We start from the raw sequence: 17,756 nt of genomic DNA, 5'->3' as shown, positions 1-17,756 counted from the left end.
AAACATACCCGCACTCCCATATTTATTGCAGCACTAGTCACAATAGCCAAGACTTTGGAGCAAACTAAATGTTCATCAACAGATTAATAGATAAAGAAAATGTGGTACTTACAATTGAGTACTATTCAGCAATGAAAAAGGAGATCCTGTCATTTGTAACAACATGGATGGAAGTGGAAGTCATTAAGTGAAATAAGCCAGGCACTGAAAGACAACTTCGCGTGTTCTCACTTATTTGTGAGAGCTAGAAATGGAAACAGTTGAACTCATGGAGACAGACAGTAGAATGATGGTTACCAGAGGCTGAAAAGGGTAATAGGCGGTTGGGGAGGAAGTGGAAATGGTTAATGGGTACAAAAAAATAGTTAGAACAAGTAAGATCTAGTATTTGATAGCCAGGCATGGTGGCATGTGCCTGTGGTCTCAGCAACTCAGGAGGCTGAGTTGAGAGGATCACCTGAGTCTGGGTGGCGGAGGTTACAGTGAGCCGAGATCGCGCCACTGCTTTCCACTCTGGGCAACAGAGTGAGACCCTATCTCAGGGAAAAAAAAAAAAAAGATCTAGTATTTGATAGCACAACAGGGTAACTATACTAAAAAATAATCGTACATTTTAAAATAATTGAAATAGTATAATTGGATTGTGTGTAACAAAACGGATAAATGTTTGTGATGGAGACCCCATTTACCCTGATGTGATAATTATGCATTGCATGCCTGTATCAAAATCTCATGTACCCCATAATTATTTACACCTACTATATACCCATTAAAATTTTTTAAGTTAAAAAAATATATATGGCATTCATTATGTTTCTGTATAGGAAAGGTCTGGAAAGATATCCACCAAAGTTTTAAGCATTAATTTTGGGGACTGTATTGAGGGGAGTAGTGTCACAAGGGACTTTGAGTTGTGTGTATATACACATGTATTCTAGTCTTTCACTATTGCAAGCCCATGCTTTGAACATCTTTATAACTAAATTTTTTTTTTTTTTTTTTAAATATGGAGTCTCACTCTGTCGCCCAGGCTGGAGTGCAGTGGCGCGATCTCGGCTCACTGCAACCTCTGCCTCCTGGGTTCAAGCGATTCTCCTGCCTCAGCCTCCCAAGTAGCTGGGATTACAGGCACAGGCCTCCACACCTGGGCTAATTTTTTGTATTTTTAGTAGAGATGGGGTTTTACCATGTTGACCAGGCTGGTCTTGAACTCCTGACCTCAAGTGATCTGCCTGCCTTGGCCTCCCAAAGTGCTGGGATTACAGGCATGAGCCACTGCGCCCAGCCCTTTATAACTAAATTTTTATACTCATTAATAGTCTCATAGAACTAATCAGCCACCACATTTTCTGTTTTTCCTGCCATTCATAGACATCCAGGTACCAGGATCTGTCCTTCCTTTTAGTCCCAAAAGCTGCTGTCTCCAGAGGCCTGGGAAAAAGGATCTCACTGACTGGTTCTCTTCTCTGTCTCTTAGACGTGCTATGGGAAGAGGGCAAGGCAGCCTTGGAGCAGCTGCTTAAGTTCATGGTGCACCCTGCCATCTCCTCCATCAACCTGACCACAGCGCTGGGCTCCCTCGCCAATATCGCCCGCCAGAGACCCATGTTCATGTCTGAGGTGATCCAGGCCTATGAAACTCTGCATGGTAGGTCATTGTCCTCCCCCTGCCTTCTCTTCACTGGCCAGTCCGCTCTTTTTTTTTTTTTTTTTTGAGACGGAGTCTCGCTCTGTCACCAGGCTGGAGTGCAGTGGTGCAATCTTGGCTCACTGCAACCTCCGCCTCCCGGGTTCAAGTGATTCTCCTGCCTCAGCCTCCCGAGTAGCTGGGATTACAGGATGCACCACCACACCCAGCTAATTTTTTTACTTTTAGTAGAGACGGGGTTTCACCGTGTTGGCCAGGATGATCTCTATCTCTTGACCTCGTGATTCGCCTGCCTCGGCCTCCCAAAGTGCTGGGATTACAGGCGTGAGCCACTGCACCCGGCCTCAGCCTGCTCATTCTTAAAGAAATGTAGCTCGGTGGTGGGCCGCGAGCGCTAGTCATCCATCTGGCAGGCCTGAGATTCTCTACATTAGACAGGAATGTTTTGGCATGTGACAGAAACTTGATTCAGGACTGGCTTTAATATTGAGGTATGTGGGGGTGAAATGACATGATGTCTGTGAAATACTTTCAAATATTTCAGTCCTCTCCCCTGACCAAAAGGGAGGATAGATGTTCCAAGATTAGCGAAATTTTGATGGGTACACAGAGTCTCATACCATTTTCTGTGTTTTGTGAAATGAAAACCGAGAAGTCTGGGGTTGGGGCATGAATGCGTACAGGTCATGGATCTGCATTTCTCCATCTCTCAGCTCTTTGTTTCTCCATTTTAGTTTCACTCTCTGGCCCTTTCCTTAGGGTAGCAAAGATGGCCCCCCATAGTTCATGGCTCCCATTGCGTTCGCTTAGCAACACCATGAGAAAGAGAGTGTCTCCTTCCCAACCATTCCAGCAGAAGTCCAAGGGCTGACGGTCATTGTTTCTGATTGGCTGAGCAGAGATTATGAGCCAGTCTCTGAGCCAATTACAGTGGCCGAGGGAATGTGGTGTTCTCACTGGCCCCAGGTCTCATGCCTACTCGGAAGGAGACTGGAGAAGGGGGGGGTCTCCCTCAACGGAGAGTGGGTGTGTTGTTGGCTGAGGAGGGGGCAGTGGATGCTAGGCAGGCAGAATTACAGGCATCCTTTTTCACTGTGGAACAGGGGAGGCTCGCTTATCAGGGTGACCGTTAGAAAGTCATCCTAGTGGCAGGGAGTGGCAGAGAGACCAGCAGTGAGCTGTTGCAGCAGTTCAGTTGGGAGTTTCTGGAGGCGAAAGTGGTGATTATAACCCTCCCCAAGCGAAGCATATGTGAATTTCCAGACCAGAGATGGAGGAAGACGAAACTGTATGTGTTTACTAAAAGAGAGGGTGAGTTTTTCTCTTTGTTTTAAGATTGACTGATACTGATGGAGACCCCCCAGGGTTTTAAGCATCAGCTTGTAAGGCGGAAAGCCACACGTTAGATCTGAGGGTGAAGGAACTTTTCTAGTAGATGCCTGCAAGACCACTGCCCAAGTTTGGGGTTGAGAATTAAGACTGGCAGCATGCCATGAGATCTGTCCACAAGACACAGCTCCTGCCGCTTTCCTCACAGCCAACCTGCCCCCGACGCTGGCCAAATCTCAGGTGAGCAGCGTGCGTAAGAATCTGAAGCTGCACCTGTTGAGTGTGCTGAAGCACCCGGCTTCCTTGGAGTTCCAGGCCCAGATCACCACCCTGCTGGTGGACCTGGGCACACCTCAGGCCGAGATCGCCCGCAACATGCCGAGCAGCAAGGACACCCGCAAGCGGCCCCGCGATGACTCGGACTCCACACTCAAGAAGATGAAGCTGGGTGAGAGGGGCTGGTGGGGTGGGGCAGGCAGACCATGCTGAAATGTTTCATTATTTACCTTAAACTATGCTGAGTTTGTATTTACTAAGATTATATTATAGATTATATTATGTGGGCCAGGCACAGTGGCTCACACCTGTATTCCCATCAGTTTGGGAAGCTGAGGCGGGCAGATCACTTGAGGCGGGAGTTCAAGACCAACCTAGGCAACATGGCAAAACCCTGTCTCTAATTTTAAATAATTATAAAATAATTATAAAAATAAATTACATTATTTAATATGATATATAAATTACAATAGAATTATCAAAATATACATTTAATAAATTATGCATTATTTAAATTTTACAGAAAGGAATAAAATGAAAATAGTCTCCCTCTTATCCCTCTCCCAAGAAGTAACCACTCCCCAGGTGTGAACACTTCCTTATGTTTTCTTCCAGAAGTGCTTTATGTAGAGTGTGGAGCTCTTTTTTCATTCCTTTGTTTTAGTTATCAGAGAATTTTCTTTCTGAAATAATTTTCTAGTGGTTGTATTATTTATCAGTAGTGTCAACTATGGCTTTTCTTAACTTTAAGATTTTTTTTTTAAATCACACTTTTTTTCTAGAGCATTTACGAAAGATTTATTTTTTCATTTAAAAAAATAAGGAATTAGGCTGGGCACAGTGGCTCATGCCTGTAACCCCAGCACTTTGGGAGGCCAAGGCATATGAATCACCTGAGGTTAGGAGTTTGACACCAGTCTGGCCAACATGGAAAAACCCCGTCTCTACTAATAATACAAAAATTAGCTGGGTGTGGTGGTGCATGCCTGTAATCCCAGCTACTCCAGAGGCTGAGGCAGGAGAATCACTTGAACCCGGGAGCTGGAAGTTGCAGTAAGCCGAGATCATGCCATTGCACTCCGGCCTGGGTGACGAGTGAAACTCTGTCTCAAAGAAAAAAAAAAGGGGGGGGGAGTTGCCAGGCACAGTGGCTCATGTCTGTAATCCCAGCATTTTGGGAGGCCAAGTTGGGCCGATCACCTGAGGTCAGGAGTTCGAAATTAGCCTGGCTAACATGGTGAAACCCTGTCTCTACTAAAAATACAAAAATTAGCCAGGCATGGTGGTGCGCGCCTATAGTTGCTGCTAGTTGGGAGGCTGAGGCAGGAGAATTTCTTGAACCGGGGGCAGAGGTTGCGGTGAGCCAAGATTGCACCATTGCACTCCATCCTGGGTGACAGAGCAAGACTCTGTCTCAAAAAAAAAAAAGGGAATTTATCTAAGGAGTGAGGTAGGGATCTTACTATATTTTTTCATAATTAAGTATAATAAGCAGAGTATTCTGTACCTTGAGTTGTTTTCATTTACTTTCATCTCGGAGTTCTTTATAGAAATCTACCTCATCCTTTTTTTTGAGACAGTCTTGCTCTGTTGCCCAGGTTGGAGTGCAGTGGTGTAATCTGGGCTCACTGCAGCCTCTGTCTCCCGGGTTCAAGCGATTCTCATGCCTCAGCTTCCTGAGTAACTGGGACTACAGGCGTGTGCCACCACACCCGGCTAATTTTTGTACTTGTTTCTTTTTTTTTTGGAGATGGAGTTTCGCTCTTGTTTCCCAAGCTGGAGTGCAATGGTGCGATCTCGGCTCACTGCAACCTCTGCCTCCCAGGTTCAGGCAATTCTCCTGCCTCAGCCTCCCAAGTAGCTGGGATTACAGGCATGTGCCACCATGCCCAGCTAATTTTGTATTTTTAGTAGAGACGGGGTTTCACCATGTTGGCCAGGCTGGTCTTGAACTCCTGTCCTCAAGTGATCTGCCTGCCTTCGCCTCCTAAAGTGCTGAGATTACAGGCGTGAGCCACTACACCTGGCCGGGTTTGTATATTTAAAGTTATATTTTACCCACCAACTTTATCTTTCTGTTACCTTTTTTTTTTTTGAGACAGTCTCGCTCTGTCACCCAGGCTGGAGTGCAGTGGCCTGATCTTGGCTCACTGCAACCTCCGCCTCCCAGGTTTAAGAGATTCTCCCTCCTCAGCCTCCCAAGTATCTGGGACTACTGGCGCGCGCCATCATGTCTGACTAATTTTTTTGCATTTTTAGTAGAGCCGGGGTTTCACCATGTTGGCCAGGCTGGTCCCAAACTCCTCACCTCAGGTGATCCACCCGCCTCAGGTGATCCCCTGGTTGCCTTAGTACATGGGATCAGGAGGCACGTGGTGTCCCATTGTTGGAGATGTTAACTTTGAACGCTTGGTTAACATAATATCAACCAATTTTCTCTAGTGTCAAGTGCCATTTTTATCTTTGTCAGTAATAAGCTGGGGGAGATATTTGAAACTATGTAAAATACATGTTTCTCTTCAAACATTCACCCAGTGGTTTTTTTTGTTTTTTTGTTTTGTTTTGTTTTGTTTCGAGACAGAGTCTCTCTCTGTCGCCCAGGCTGGAGTGCAGTGGCGCAATCTCGGCTCACTGCAAGCTCCGCCTCCCGGGTTCACGCCATTCTCCTGCCTCAGCCTCCCGAGTAGCTGGAACTACAGGCGCCTGCCACCACGCCCAGCTAATTTTCTGTATTTTTTTTTAGTAGAGACGGAGTTTCACCGTGTTGGCCAGGATGGTCTCGGTCTCCTGACTTTGTGATCCCAAAGTGCTGGGATTACAGATGTGAGCCACTGTGCCCAGCCTCACCCAGTGGTTTTAACATCCAATGATGATTGTTGCCTGAGTCTATTATTCTATACTGGCTCCAAAGAGATTTTCCTTCTACGTTTATTAGTTGACATTCTGCTGTAAGGAAGAACTTTCTCTTCTTCTTCCCACTTATTATCAGGAATAAGTTGTTTCGAGCATTTCACTTACTTACTAGCATGACAAGATGTTCTAAACTCCTCTTGTACCGTCCTTGCCCCAGCCCTGGAATCAGTCTTTCTTTTTAAGGAGCCCTGGTTTCCTTTAAGTGGGGAATAGTTTCAGAAATCAAGGTCTGAGCACCAGGTGTGCCCTTAGCTACCGAGTGTACATTCTTGATAGCCATTGCCGAAGTGCCTTCTAAAAAAACTGCACCAGGCCGGGCGTGGTGGTTCATGCCTGTAATCCCAGCACTTTGGGAGGCTGAGGCAGGTGGATCACCTGAGGTCAGAAGTTTGAGGCCAGCCTGGCCAACATGGTGAAACCCTATCTCTACTAAAAATACAAAAAAATTAGCTGGGCCTGGTGGCACACGCCTGTAATCCCAGTTACTTGGGAGGCTGAGGCAAGAGAATCACTTGAACCTGGGAGGCAGAGGTTGCAGCGAGCCGAAATCATGCCATTGTACTGCAGCCTCGGTAACAGAGCAAGACTGTCTCAAAAAATAGTAATAATAATAATATCTTCTTAGAGCTTATGATAAGCTGCAGGGGTATGCCTTACTCCCATTTCCCAGGTCAGGAGATCTGAGGCCCAGAATGAGTCAGGTAGTTGCCCAGGGTCATAAAGTGCTTTGGCACCAGAGGCAGAGCTGCAGCCTGGATCTTCATCCGCTGTTTGCTCCTGTTTGCTGAGGCTGACTAGAGGCAGGGACCACCTGGGCACCCCGGGAGGATGGAGGGCCTACTGCTCTCTGTATAGCCAGCATCTTGTTGTTTTCCCTTATCCCAGAGCCCAACCTGGGGGAGGATGATGAGGACAAGGACTTGGAGCCAGGCCCATCGGGGACCTCGAAGGCCTCGGCACAGATCTCCGGCCAGTCAGACACGGACATCACAGCTGAGTTCCTGCAGCCTCTGCTGACGCCTGATAATGTGGCTAATCTGGTGAGGATGGGTGGGAAGCATTTTCCCCCTGGGCAGGAAGGAAGGATCTCCTCGGTCTTTCACCTGCCTCCACTTCACACCGTCCACCTCCTCCAGAGTACCCTCCTAATTAATAAAGAAAAGGGGTTTAATTGGCTTACAGTTCTGCAGGCAGTACAGGAAGCGTGGTGCTGGCATCTGCTTAGTTTCTGGGGAAACTTCAGGAAGCTTCCAATCATAGTGAAAGGTGAAGGGGGAGCAGGCATCTCACGTGGCAGAGCAGGAGCAAGAGAGAGGGAGTGTTGGGTCAGGGAGGTGCCACACACTTTCAAATGACCAGATCTTGTGAGAACTCACTATCCTGAAGACAGCACCAAGCCATGAGGGATCCGTCCCCACAATCCAAACACCCCCCACCAGGCCCCACCTCCCGCATGGGGGATTGTAATTCAACATGAGATTTGGGAAGGAACAAATATCCAGACTACATCAGAGAGCCTCAGGCTTGGGTATGCAACCCGCTTCTGATCATCCTCCATTTGGACGTCCCAGGAGCACCTCAGACTCATGTGGCAAAACTACACTTTTCCACTTTCTCCCCATGCTCCTCTCCAGACCCCTCCCAGTTCCCAAACCAGAAACCTGGGAGTGAACCTCTTTTCCTTGTCTCCCTAATCCTTGCCCTCTTTTCCACCCCTGCAGCACTTACCCTGGGCCAGGCCCACCCTTTTCACCTGAAGCCCAACCCTCACTTGCTACCTGGCTCCAACTTCCTTCAAGTAAAATTTAAGTTCCACTTGCCTTAGTCGGCCATCTTTGATCTGGCTTCTGTTAACTTGTTCTACCTTTTGTCTTTTTTGTTTGTTTGTTTGTTTTGAGGCAGAGTCTCGCTTTGTCACCCAGGCTGGAGTGCAGTGGCGCGATCTCAGCTCACTGTAATCTCTGCCTCCCGGGTTCAAGCGATTCTCTTGCCTCAGCCTCCCAAATAGCTGGGATTACCAGTGCCCACCACTGTGCCCGGCTAATTTTTGTGTTTTTAGTGGAGACAGGGTTTCATCATGTTGGTCATGCTGGTCTCGAACTCCTGACCTCTGGTGATCCGCCCACCACGGCCTCCCCAAGTGCTGGGATTACAGGCGTGAGCCACCGCGCCCGGTCATTCTACCTTTTGTCTTATCACACGCTAGGAATTGACCTTTTCGGTTTTGCCGTGAAGTTGCTCATCAACATTTATAAAAATGCCTGCTATTCGTAGTATAAAATACCCCATGTTTGTAATGTGCCCCTTTTCTGTTGCTACTACTATGTCCAATCTTGCAAAATATTTGCTTGTTTTCAGTCATCTCAAAGAACTAGCTCTTTGTTTTGTTCATATTCTTTTGGTACTTTTTCTGTTTTATTTCTGTTGCCTTTATTTCTTTTCTGCTACTTTCTTTGAATGTTTTTCCCCACGGTTTTAAGTGATTGGCCCATTAATCTTTAGTCATCTTTTCCAATGTAAGCAAGCATTTAAGGATTTGATTTTTCATCTAAGTACTGTTTTAGCTGTATTCCACACATTTTAATTTATAGCAGTTTCATGATCTTTCTTTTCTAATTAGTTATTACGTAGTGTGTGCATTTAAAGTTCACTGTGTAGCCTTGGCAACATAGCGAGACCCTGTCTCTACAAAAATAAAAATAAAAAAATTAGCCGGGCATGGTGGCATGTACCTATGATCCCAGCCACTGGAGAGGCTGAAGCAGGAGGATTGCTTAAGCCCAGGAATTTGAGGCTGTAGTGAGCTCTGATGGTGCCACTGCACTCCAGCCTGGACAGTACAGTAAGACCCTGTCTCTAAGAAAAATAGTACATTTTTTTTTTTGAGACAGAGTCTTGCTCTGTCGCCCAGGCTGGAGTGTAGTGGCGCAGTCTCGGCTCACTGCAAGCTCCGCCTCCCGGGTTCACGCCATTCTCCTGCCTCAGCCTCCCGAGTAGCTGGGACTACAGGCGCCTGCCACCATGCCCAGCTAAGTTTTTTGTATTTTTAGTAGAGACGAGGTTTTGCTGTGTTAGCCAAGATGGTCTTGATCTCCTGACCTCGTGATCCGCCCGCCTCGGCCTCCCCAAGTGCTAGGATTACAGGCATGAGCCACTGCGCCCGGTATAATTTTTTTTTAAAGCTTCAAATGTATAAGGAGTTTGAAATTATCCTTTTCCAGCCGGGGCAAGATGGTGGAACCCCATCTCTACTAAAAATACAAAAATTAGCCAAGTGCGGTGGCAGGCATCTGTAATCCCAACTACTTGGGAGGCTGAGGCGGGAGAATTGCTTGAACCTGGGTGGCAGAGGTTGCAGTGAGCTGAGATCGTGCCATTGCACTCCAGCCTGGGGGACAGAGTGAGATTCCGTCTCAAAAAATAAATAAAAATAAATGAAATTATCTTTTGTTACTAATTCGTGACATCTGTGATGTTCTCTGTTAGGATTCTGGGGGGTTTCTTGTTTGCTTGTTATTTGAAGTCAATTCCCAGTGTCCTTACACTCTTCGCTGAACCTCTTTTTGCTTTCTTTCTTTCTTTATGAATGAGACGGAGTCTTGCTCTGTCACCCAGGCTGGAGTGCAGTAGCGCGATCTCGGCTCACTGCAACCGCTGCCGCCTGGGTTCAAGCAATTATCCTGCCTCAACCTCCCGAGTAGCTGGGATTACAGGCATGTGCCGCTGCGCCTGGCTAATTTTTGTATTTTTAGTAGAGACAGGGTTTCACCATGTTGGCCAGGCTGGTCTTGGACTCCTGACCTCAAGTGATCTACCTGCCTTAGCCTCTCAAAGTGCTGGGATTGCAGGCATGACCCACTGCACCTGGCCTCTTTTGTTCTCTGGACAGGGTGCCAGCTCTGCTGCTTCTTAGCCTTCTCCCATGGTGTTTCTCTATGGGGAATACACACCCCTCCCACCGCAAAACCTTGTCCTGTATTATGCTGACTCCTGCCCTCCCCTCAGTTCTCAGCCTAGGTGCTTCTTGCCCAGGGAGCCCTTGCCTTGCCTGACTCCTGCTGTGGCTCACAGTGCCCTTCATGTTCCTCTCTCAAGCACTGCACTGTATAATTATTTGTTTTCTCTGTGACTTCCCCAAGAGGCTGAGCTCCAGGAGAGCAGGCCCAAATCGGTCTAAGGCACTGCCATTTCCCCAGTATTGGCATGGGCATGGAAAGAATGCTTGTTGAGTTAATGATTAAGGAGAAGCTCTCTTCCTGGGCATCCCACAGGTCCTCATCAGCATGGTGTACCTGCCCGAGGCCATGCCAGCCTCCTTCCAGGCCATCTACACCCCTGTGGAGTCAGCAGGCACGGAAGCCCAGATCAAGCACCTGGCTCGGCTCATGGCCACACAGATGACAGCTGCCGGACTGGGACCAGGTGAGTGTGTCCTGGCCCTAACCTGGGCCAGGGATTGGCACTTGTGGCTTCTGGGTTCTCCTTACTGGAAGAGCACCTTCTCGTGGTGCAGTTGAAAATCATGTGGGAGCTAAGGTGTAGATAATGACAGGTACCACAGATAGATGGCTCAGTGTTTTTAAGTCCTGGGCTTTGGAATCCAACAGACCTGGGTTTGAGATTTGAGTTGAATCAGATCTCATCCACTTAATAGCTGTATGACTTTGGTCAAGTTAGTTAACCTCTCTGAGCTTCATAGTTTTACCCCGTTTTAACAGTACTATTAATGTGTAATACATATAAGTGAAATGCAGAACTCTTAATTACAGACCTTAGTGAATTTTCACAAAGTGAACACACCAGTGTAACCATCACCCAGATCAAGATACAGGTTAAATATCCCTTATCCAAAATGCTTGGGACCAGAAGTGTTTCAGATTTCAGACCTTTGGATTTGGAATATTTGCATATACATAATGAGGTATCTGAGGTATGGGACCCAAGTCTAAACATGAAATTCATTTATGTTTCTTATACACATAGCTCAAAGGTAATTATATATGATATTTCTTCTTTTTTTTTTTTATGAGACAGAGTCTTGCTCTGTTGCCCAGGCTGGAGTGCAGTGGCACAATCTTGGCTTACTGCAACCTCTGCCTCCCAGGTTCAAACGATTCTCCTGCCTCAGCCTCCCGAGTATCTGGGACTACAGGCGCGTGCCACCACGCCCGGCTAGTTTTTTTGTTTTGTTTTGTTTTTTGAGACACAGTCTTGCTGTGTCACCCAGGTTGGACAGCAATGGCGTGATCTTGGCCCACTGCAACCTCCACCTCCCGGGTTCAAGCGATTCTCCTGCCTCAGCCTTCCAAGTAGCTGGGACTACAAGCGTGTGCCACCACACCCGGCTAATTTTTGTATTTTGTGTTTTTATTTTTTTGAGACGGAGTCTCTGTCGCCCAGGCTGGAGTGCAGTGGCGCGATCTTGGCTCACTGCAAGCTCCGCTTCTCGGGTTCATGCCATTCTCCTGCCTCAGCCTCCCAAGTAGCTGGGACTACAGGCGCCTGCCACCACGCCCGGCTAATTTTTTGTATTTTTAGTAGAGACGGGGTTTCATTGTGTTAGCCAGGATGGTCTCGATCTCCTGACCTCGCGATCCACCCGCCTCAGCCTCCCAAAGTGTTGGGATTACAGGCACGAGCCACTGTGCCCGGCCAATTTTTATATTTTTAGTAGAGACGGGGGTTTCACCGTCTTAGCCAGGATGGTCTCCATCTCCTGATCTTGTGATCCACCCGCCTTGGCCTCCCAAAGTGCTGGGATTACAGGCGTGAGCCACTGCACCCGGCCCTAGTTTTTTGTGTTTTTAGTAGAGACTGGGTTTCACCGTGTTAGCAAGGATGGTCTCGATCTCCTGACCTCGTGATCCGCCCACCTCGGCCTCCCAAAGTGCTGGGATTACAGGTGTGAGCCACCGTGCTTGACCTGTAATATTTCTTAATAATTTTGTTCGTGAAATGATGTTTTGACTGCCATCTATCACACGAGGTCAGGTGTGGAATTTTACACTTGCGTTTTGTTAAGACTCAAAAAGTTTCGGATTTATAGACCATTGCCACTGTAGAAATTTCCTCCTTGTTCTTCCAGGGATGCCTCAGGGCATTGAACTCCAGAGATAACCAGTGTTCTGATTTCTGCCTCCATAGTCTAGTTTTACCTATTCTTTTTTATTTTTTTATTTTTTATTTTTATTTTTTTAGACAGATTCTCGCTCTGTTGCCCAGGCTGGACTGCAGTGCAGTGGCACGATCTCAGCTCACTGCAAGCTCCGCCTCCTGGGTTCACACCATTCTCCTGCCTCAGCCTCCTGAGTAGCTGGAATTATAGGTGCCCGGCACCGTGCCCCGCTAATTTTATTGTATTTTTAGTAGAGACGGGATTTCACCGTGTTAGCCAGGATGGTCTTGATCTCCTGACCTTGTGATCCGTCCGTCTTGGCTTCCCAAAGTGCTGGGATTTCAGGCGTGAGCCACCGAGCCCGGCCCTAGTTTTACCTATTCTTCAACCAAACTAAATAGGATCACAAAGTCTGGTTTCTCTGGCTTGCCATATGGTTTTTTGTGTTTTTTTGTTTATTTATTTTTATTTTTTTTTTTGAGACGGAGTTTTGCTCTTGTGGCCCAGGCTGGAGTGCAGCAGCACTTTCTTGGCTCACTGCAGCCTCTGTCTCCTGGATTCAAGCGATTCTCCTGCATCAGCCTCCCGAGTAGTTGGGATTACAGGCACCCGCCGCCACCATGCCCGGCTAATTTTTTGGTTTTTGCTGGTTTTTTTTTTTTTTGAGACGGAGTCTTACTCTGTCGCCCAGGCTGGAGTGCAATGGCACGATCTCGGCTCACTGCAACCTCTGCCTCCTGGGTTCAAGTGATTCTCCTGCCTTCCAAGTAGCTGGGATTACAGGCATGTGCCACCATGCCTGGCTGATTTTTTTTTTTTTTTTTTTTTTTTTTTTTGTATTTTTAGTAGAGATGGGGTTTCACCATGTTGGCCAGGCTGGTCTTGAACTCCTGACCTCAGGTGATCCACTCTCCTCAGCCTATTAAAGTGCTGGGATTACAGGCGTGAGCCACCGCGCCCAGCCTGCTGTACATTTTTGAGATTCTTCCACGTTGTTGTGTGAGGTACTAGTTGGTTTTTTATTGCTCAGTAGTATTCTGTTATATGAATATACAGTCATTTGTTTATCCACCCCAGTATTGATGAACCTGTGGCTTCTTTCCAGTTTTTGGCCATTGGGAATAAAGCTGCTGTGAATATTTGTGTCCAGCTCTCTTCGTGTACACATGCTTTCATCTGTCTTGAGCATATACCAAGGAGTGGAACTATTGGGTCATAGGGTGTGATCAGTGCTATTAAAAACTGCTACAGGCTGGGTGTGGTGGCTCACACCTGTAGTCCCAGCACTTTGGGAGGCTGAGGCGGGTGGATCACCTGAGGTCAGCAGTTCGAGACCAGCCTGGCCAACGTGGCGAAACCCCGTCTCTACTGAAAATAAAAAAATCAGCTGGGCATTGCGGTGGGCATCTGTAATCCCAGCTACTCTGGAAGCTGAGGCGGGAAAATGGCTTGGACCCAGGAGGTGGAGGCTGCAGCGAGTCAGGATCAAGCCACTGCACTCCAGCCTTGGCGACGGAGTGAGACTCCGTCTCCAAAAAAAAAACAGCTGAGGGCTGGGCACAGTGGCTCTTACCTGTAATCCCAGCACTTTGGAAGTCTGAGGCGGGAGGATCGCTTGAGCCCAGGAGTTCAAGACTAAGCTGGGCAACATATGGAGACCTCGTCTCTACAAAAAAATACAAAAATTAGCTAGGTATGTTGGCATGCGCCTGTAGTCCCAGCTAGTTGGGAGGCTGAGAGGCTGAGGCAGGAAGATTGCTTGAGCCCAGGAGGTCGAGACTTCAGTGAGCCCTGATTGCACCACTGTACTCCAGCCTGGGTGACAGAGTGACACCCAGTCTAAAAAACAAAAAACAAAAACTGCACATCATGTTTCCAAAGTGGCTGTAGCATTTGCTGCTCCCCCCAGCAATGAATGGCATTTGTAGTTTGAGCCTCAGTTGTATTGAAAAGTGGGGATAAAAAGAGTACCCACTCCAGGACAGTGTTGTGTGGATTTAAACAAGGTTTTGCACGTACAAGGCTCAGAACAGAGCCGGGCACACAGGAGGTCCTCGGGTTGGAGCAGGTGGGTCTGACGCACTGGGTGTCTGTTTGCTGCCTCCCCCTCAGGTGTAGAGCAGACCAAACAGTGCAAGGAGGAGCCCAAGGAGGAGAAGGTGGTGAAGACGGAGAGTGTCCTGATCAAGCGGCGCCTGTCAGCCCAGGGCCAAGCCATCTCGGTGGTGGGTTCCCTGAGCTCCATGTCCCCTCTGGAGGAAGAGGCACCGCAGGCCAAGAGGAGGCCAGAGCCCATTATCCCTGTCACTCAGCCCCGGTGAGTCCTCTTCTGGGTGCTAGGGCAGGACAGGAGCCCTGCCCCGAAGGTCTGGTTCTCAGGTTCTCAGCTCTTGTGCGTGTGTGTGTGTGTGTGTGTAAGTGAGAGGCAGACAGAAGGAAGTCTGGACTAGGTTCTCTCTGATTCCCGAGTCAGTGCCATAACCACTAAGCCTTCGCTGTTTTCTTTCCTGTAAAAAAAAAAACACAAAAAACCCTTTTTTATGTCTAAAATTGGGATAATGATAGTATCTTTCTCATAAGGATCAAAGAAGAATTAAATTAGTTTGTGGTGATGGTGATGGTTAGATAACTAGATTAGATAACTCGAGTGAAAAGTGATTGTGATTGTCAAGCATTTCGCGTGGTTCCTGATGTGTAGTAAATGCTACTGGCTGTCACCATCATTGTCCCCATTATTTCCTCCCTTACACACCACAAAATCCAGCCAGTCCCGGCCACCCAAGGCTTTTTTTTTTTTTGAGTTGGAATCTCACTCTGTCTCCCAGGCTGGAGTGCAGTGATGCAATCTCAGCTCACTGCAAGCTCCGCGTCCCGTGTTCATGGCATTCTCCTGCCTCAGCCTCCTGAGTAGCTGGGACTACAGGTGCCCGCCACCACGCCCGGCTAATTTTTTGTATTTTTAGTAGAGACGGGGTTTCACCGTGTTAGCCAGGATGGTCTCGGTCTCCTGACCTCGTGATCCGCCTGCCTCGGCCTCCCAAAGTGTTGGGATTACAGGCGTGAGCCACCGCGCCTGGCCCCAAGTCTTACTAACACAGCTGAGCGGGATCTGCTACCCTCCGAGCTCTCTTCTGCTACCCTCACCCCTCCTCCACTCGTGCCCACAAGCCTGTTCCCACCTAAGGGCCTTTGCCTGGAGAGCTGGTCCCCCAGACATTTGTGTATCTTGTCCCTGCCTCTGTTCAGATGCCCACTCACAGAAGCCTTCCGTAAGACGCCCTCTGCAAAACCAAAATAACATCCTCTTTCTTTCTCTTACCCACCACCACACCGTGCCTCAGAGACACAGAGGAATTGGAGAGGCAGCAGGGGGATGGGGGCCATCTCTGTTGCCTACCTAGTCCTTGAAGTTGGGAGAGTCACCAGACAGGCCTGTGCTGCAGTCTGGGTCACTGCATCTCTGTCACTGCTCTTCCATGCAGGCTGGCAGGCGCCGGTGGGCGCAAGAAAATTTTCCGTCTCAGCGATGTGCTGAAGCCCCTTACCGATGCCCAGGTGGAAGCCATGAAGCTGGGCGCTGTGAAGCGGATCCTGCGGGCTGAGAAGGCTGTGGCCTGCAGCGGGGCAGCCCAGGTGTGCCCCTGCCACCCCCCACCCCATCCTTCCAGTCCCTCTACCCAAGCGTCTACCTCACAGCCAGCAAAGAGTTTGGCCCTGGCGTCAAACCTCCCTGGCTGCAGACCCCAGCTCTGCTGCCCACAGTCACTTCTCCAGATCACTCCCATCCTCCATAAAACAGAGACAGTAGCGGCAGCTCCTCCCGGGTGATAAGGAGGAAATGTACAATGAGCACAGGCACTCAGGTGCACAGGGCGGGTGCTGGGAGGCCTCTGCAAGTGAGGGCTGCTCTTGTGGTCTTGGTTCTTCACGGTTGTCAGCGTTCTTACTGTTACTATTTAGCTTTAGAAATATACCTGGTTCTCTGTCCTGATTCTGCCACTTGCTGGCACTGTTAACCTTCAAAGAATAGGGAAAAGTGACTTTTTCCCCATTCTGTGAAGTTAATTTTTGATTAGCCAGTAGTATAGGAACATACTCCCTGAGCTGAAAAATATTTCCGGGGAATCCAGATCCAGTACTCTTCCGTGGCCATCACCTGCACCCCATCCCTCTCTTCAAAGGTGACAAAGGCACAAATGAGGGGAATCTTTGAGGATCTTTTTCTGTGCACTTAAGTACATGGGTGCTGCTCCTAGAAACTCATTTTTATTCTGTGATGATCGATCCTCACCCTGGTACCCCCATCCCCCGCCACACAAACGGGACCTCCCTGGGCATAAGGGTCCTCAGCTGGCCTTCCTCACTTCACTCCTTGTCTGCTCTGAGAGTTCCTGCGTGTGGATGAGAGGAGTCGCCGGGCACGATTGCGGAGTCCCTGGATTGCCCACCCTACACTGACATGCTGGCTGGCCCTCCCACCAGGTCCGCATAAAGATCCTGGCCAGCCTGGTGACACAGTTCAACTCGGGCCTGAAGGCGGAGGTCCTGTCCTTCATCCTGGAGGATGTGCGGGCCCGCCTGGACCTGGCCTTCGCCTGGCTCTACCAGGAGTACAACGCCTACCTGGCCGCGGGTGCCTCAGGCTCCCTGGACAAGTATGAGGACTGCCTCATCCGCCTGCTGTCTGGCCTGCAGGAGAAACCAGACCAGAAGGATGGGTGAGGAGGCTCACCCTGCACCCTTCTGTCCCCGAGAGGCTCCCTCTCCTGGTGCTGCCCTCCCTTTCTGATTGTGACCACCTCCCTCTTCATCACCCCCCAAGTCAGTTCTCCTCGCACCCATCCCAAGTCTCCTCTCCTCCCCCTCTGGAGGCACGTTCAAGGTTGTAGTTTTGCAGGTGGGCTCCAGGTCACACTCCCTGAGCTGTTCCCCAGCTCTGCCACTTGCTCTGAGCTTGCTCTGAGTGGCTTTGTCACTCCCCCTCTGTGCCATTTTCCCATCTGTAAATAACAGTGCTCACCCATGGGCCTGGAGATAGACCTCTACACTCCATTCACTACCTGAGTTGGTTCTGTAGCTTCCTCCCTATCCCTGGCCTCCAGCTTACTCATCTGTCCTCCACACGGCAGCTCCAGGAACATTTTATTATATAAGTCCTTTTATTACTTCCCCACAAGGGACCTTCCATAGTTCTCCATTGTTCTTGGGATAAAACACAGCCTCCTTACTGTGACCAGTGAGGCCTTATGTGACGCAGTCTCTTTGGCTTTACCCCCCGAACATGAGCCACATTGGCCTTCTGTCTGTTCCTCAGACGTGCCAAATTCAGGGTGCTGGTGCTTCCTGTTCTGTCCACCTGGAATGCTCTTCCTTCAACTCTATGTGTGGTTGGCTCCTTATCCACCAGTGTACTCAACTGTAACTTTGAAGAGGCCTTTTGAGGCCACCATATCTAAAATACCCACACCCTTCTCC

General features: G+C 48.8%; 1 protein-coding gene across 1 annotated transcript in view; it reads left to right on the top strand.

Annotated features, from left to right (window-relative positions):
* SYMPK (symplekin scaffold protein) overlaps window positions 1–14,998 on the top strand; it is a 32,507-nt gene extending 17,509 nt beyond the window's left edge. The window contains exons 8-12 of the mRNA NM_001133843.2: window positions 1,478–1,648; window positions 3,186–3,425; window positions 7,052–7,206; window positions 10,438–10,588; window positions 14,394–14,998. Coding sequence (NP_001127315.1) covers window positions 1,478–1,648; window positions 3,186–3,425; window positions 7,052–7,206; window positions 10,438–10,588; window positions 14,394–14,602 — 926 coding nt within the window. The 3' untranslated portion in view covers window positions 14,603–14,998. The remainder of the gene's footprint in view (window positions 1–1,477; window positions 1,649–3,185; window positions 3,426–7,051; window positions 7,207–10,437; window positions 10,589–14,393) is intronic.
* The last annotated feature ends 2,758 nt before the right edge of the window (window positions 14,999–17,756 follow it).

Source organism: Pongo abelii, chromosome 20 (genome assembly GCF_028885655.2).
Source record: "Pongo abelii isolate AG06213 chromosome 20, NHGRI_mPonAbe1-v2.0_pri, whole genome shotgun sequence".
NCBI classification, from domain to species: Eukaryota; Metazoa; Chordata; class Mammalia; order Primates; family Hominidae; genus Pongo; species Pongo abelii.
This window is presented reverse-complemented; position numbering and strand designations above follow the sequence as displayed.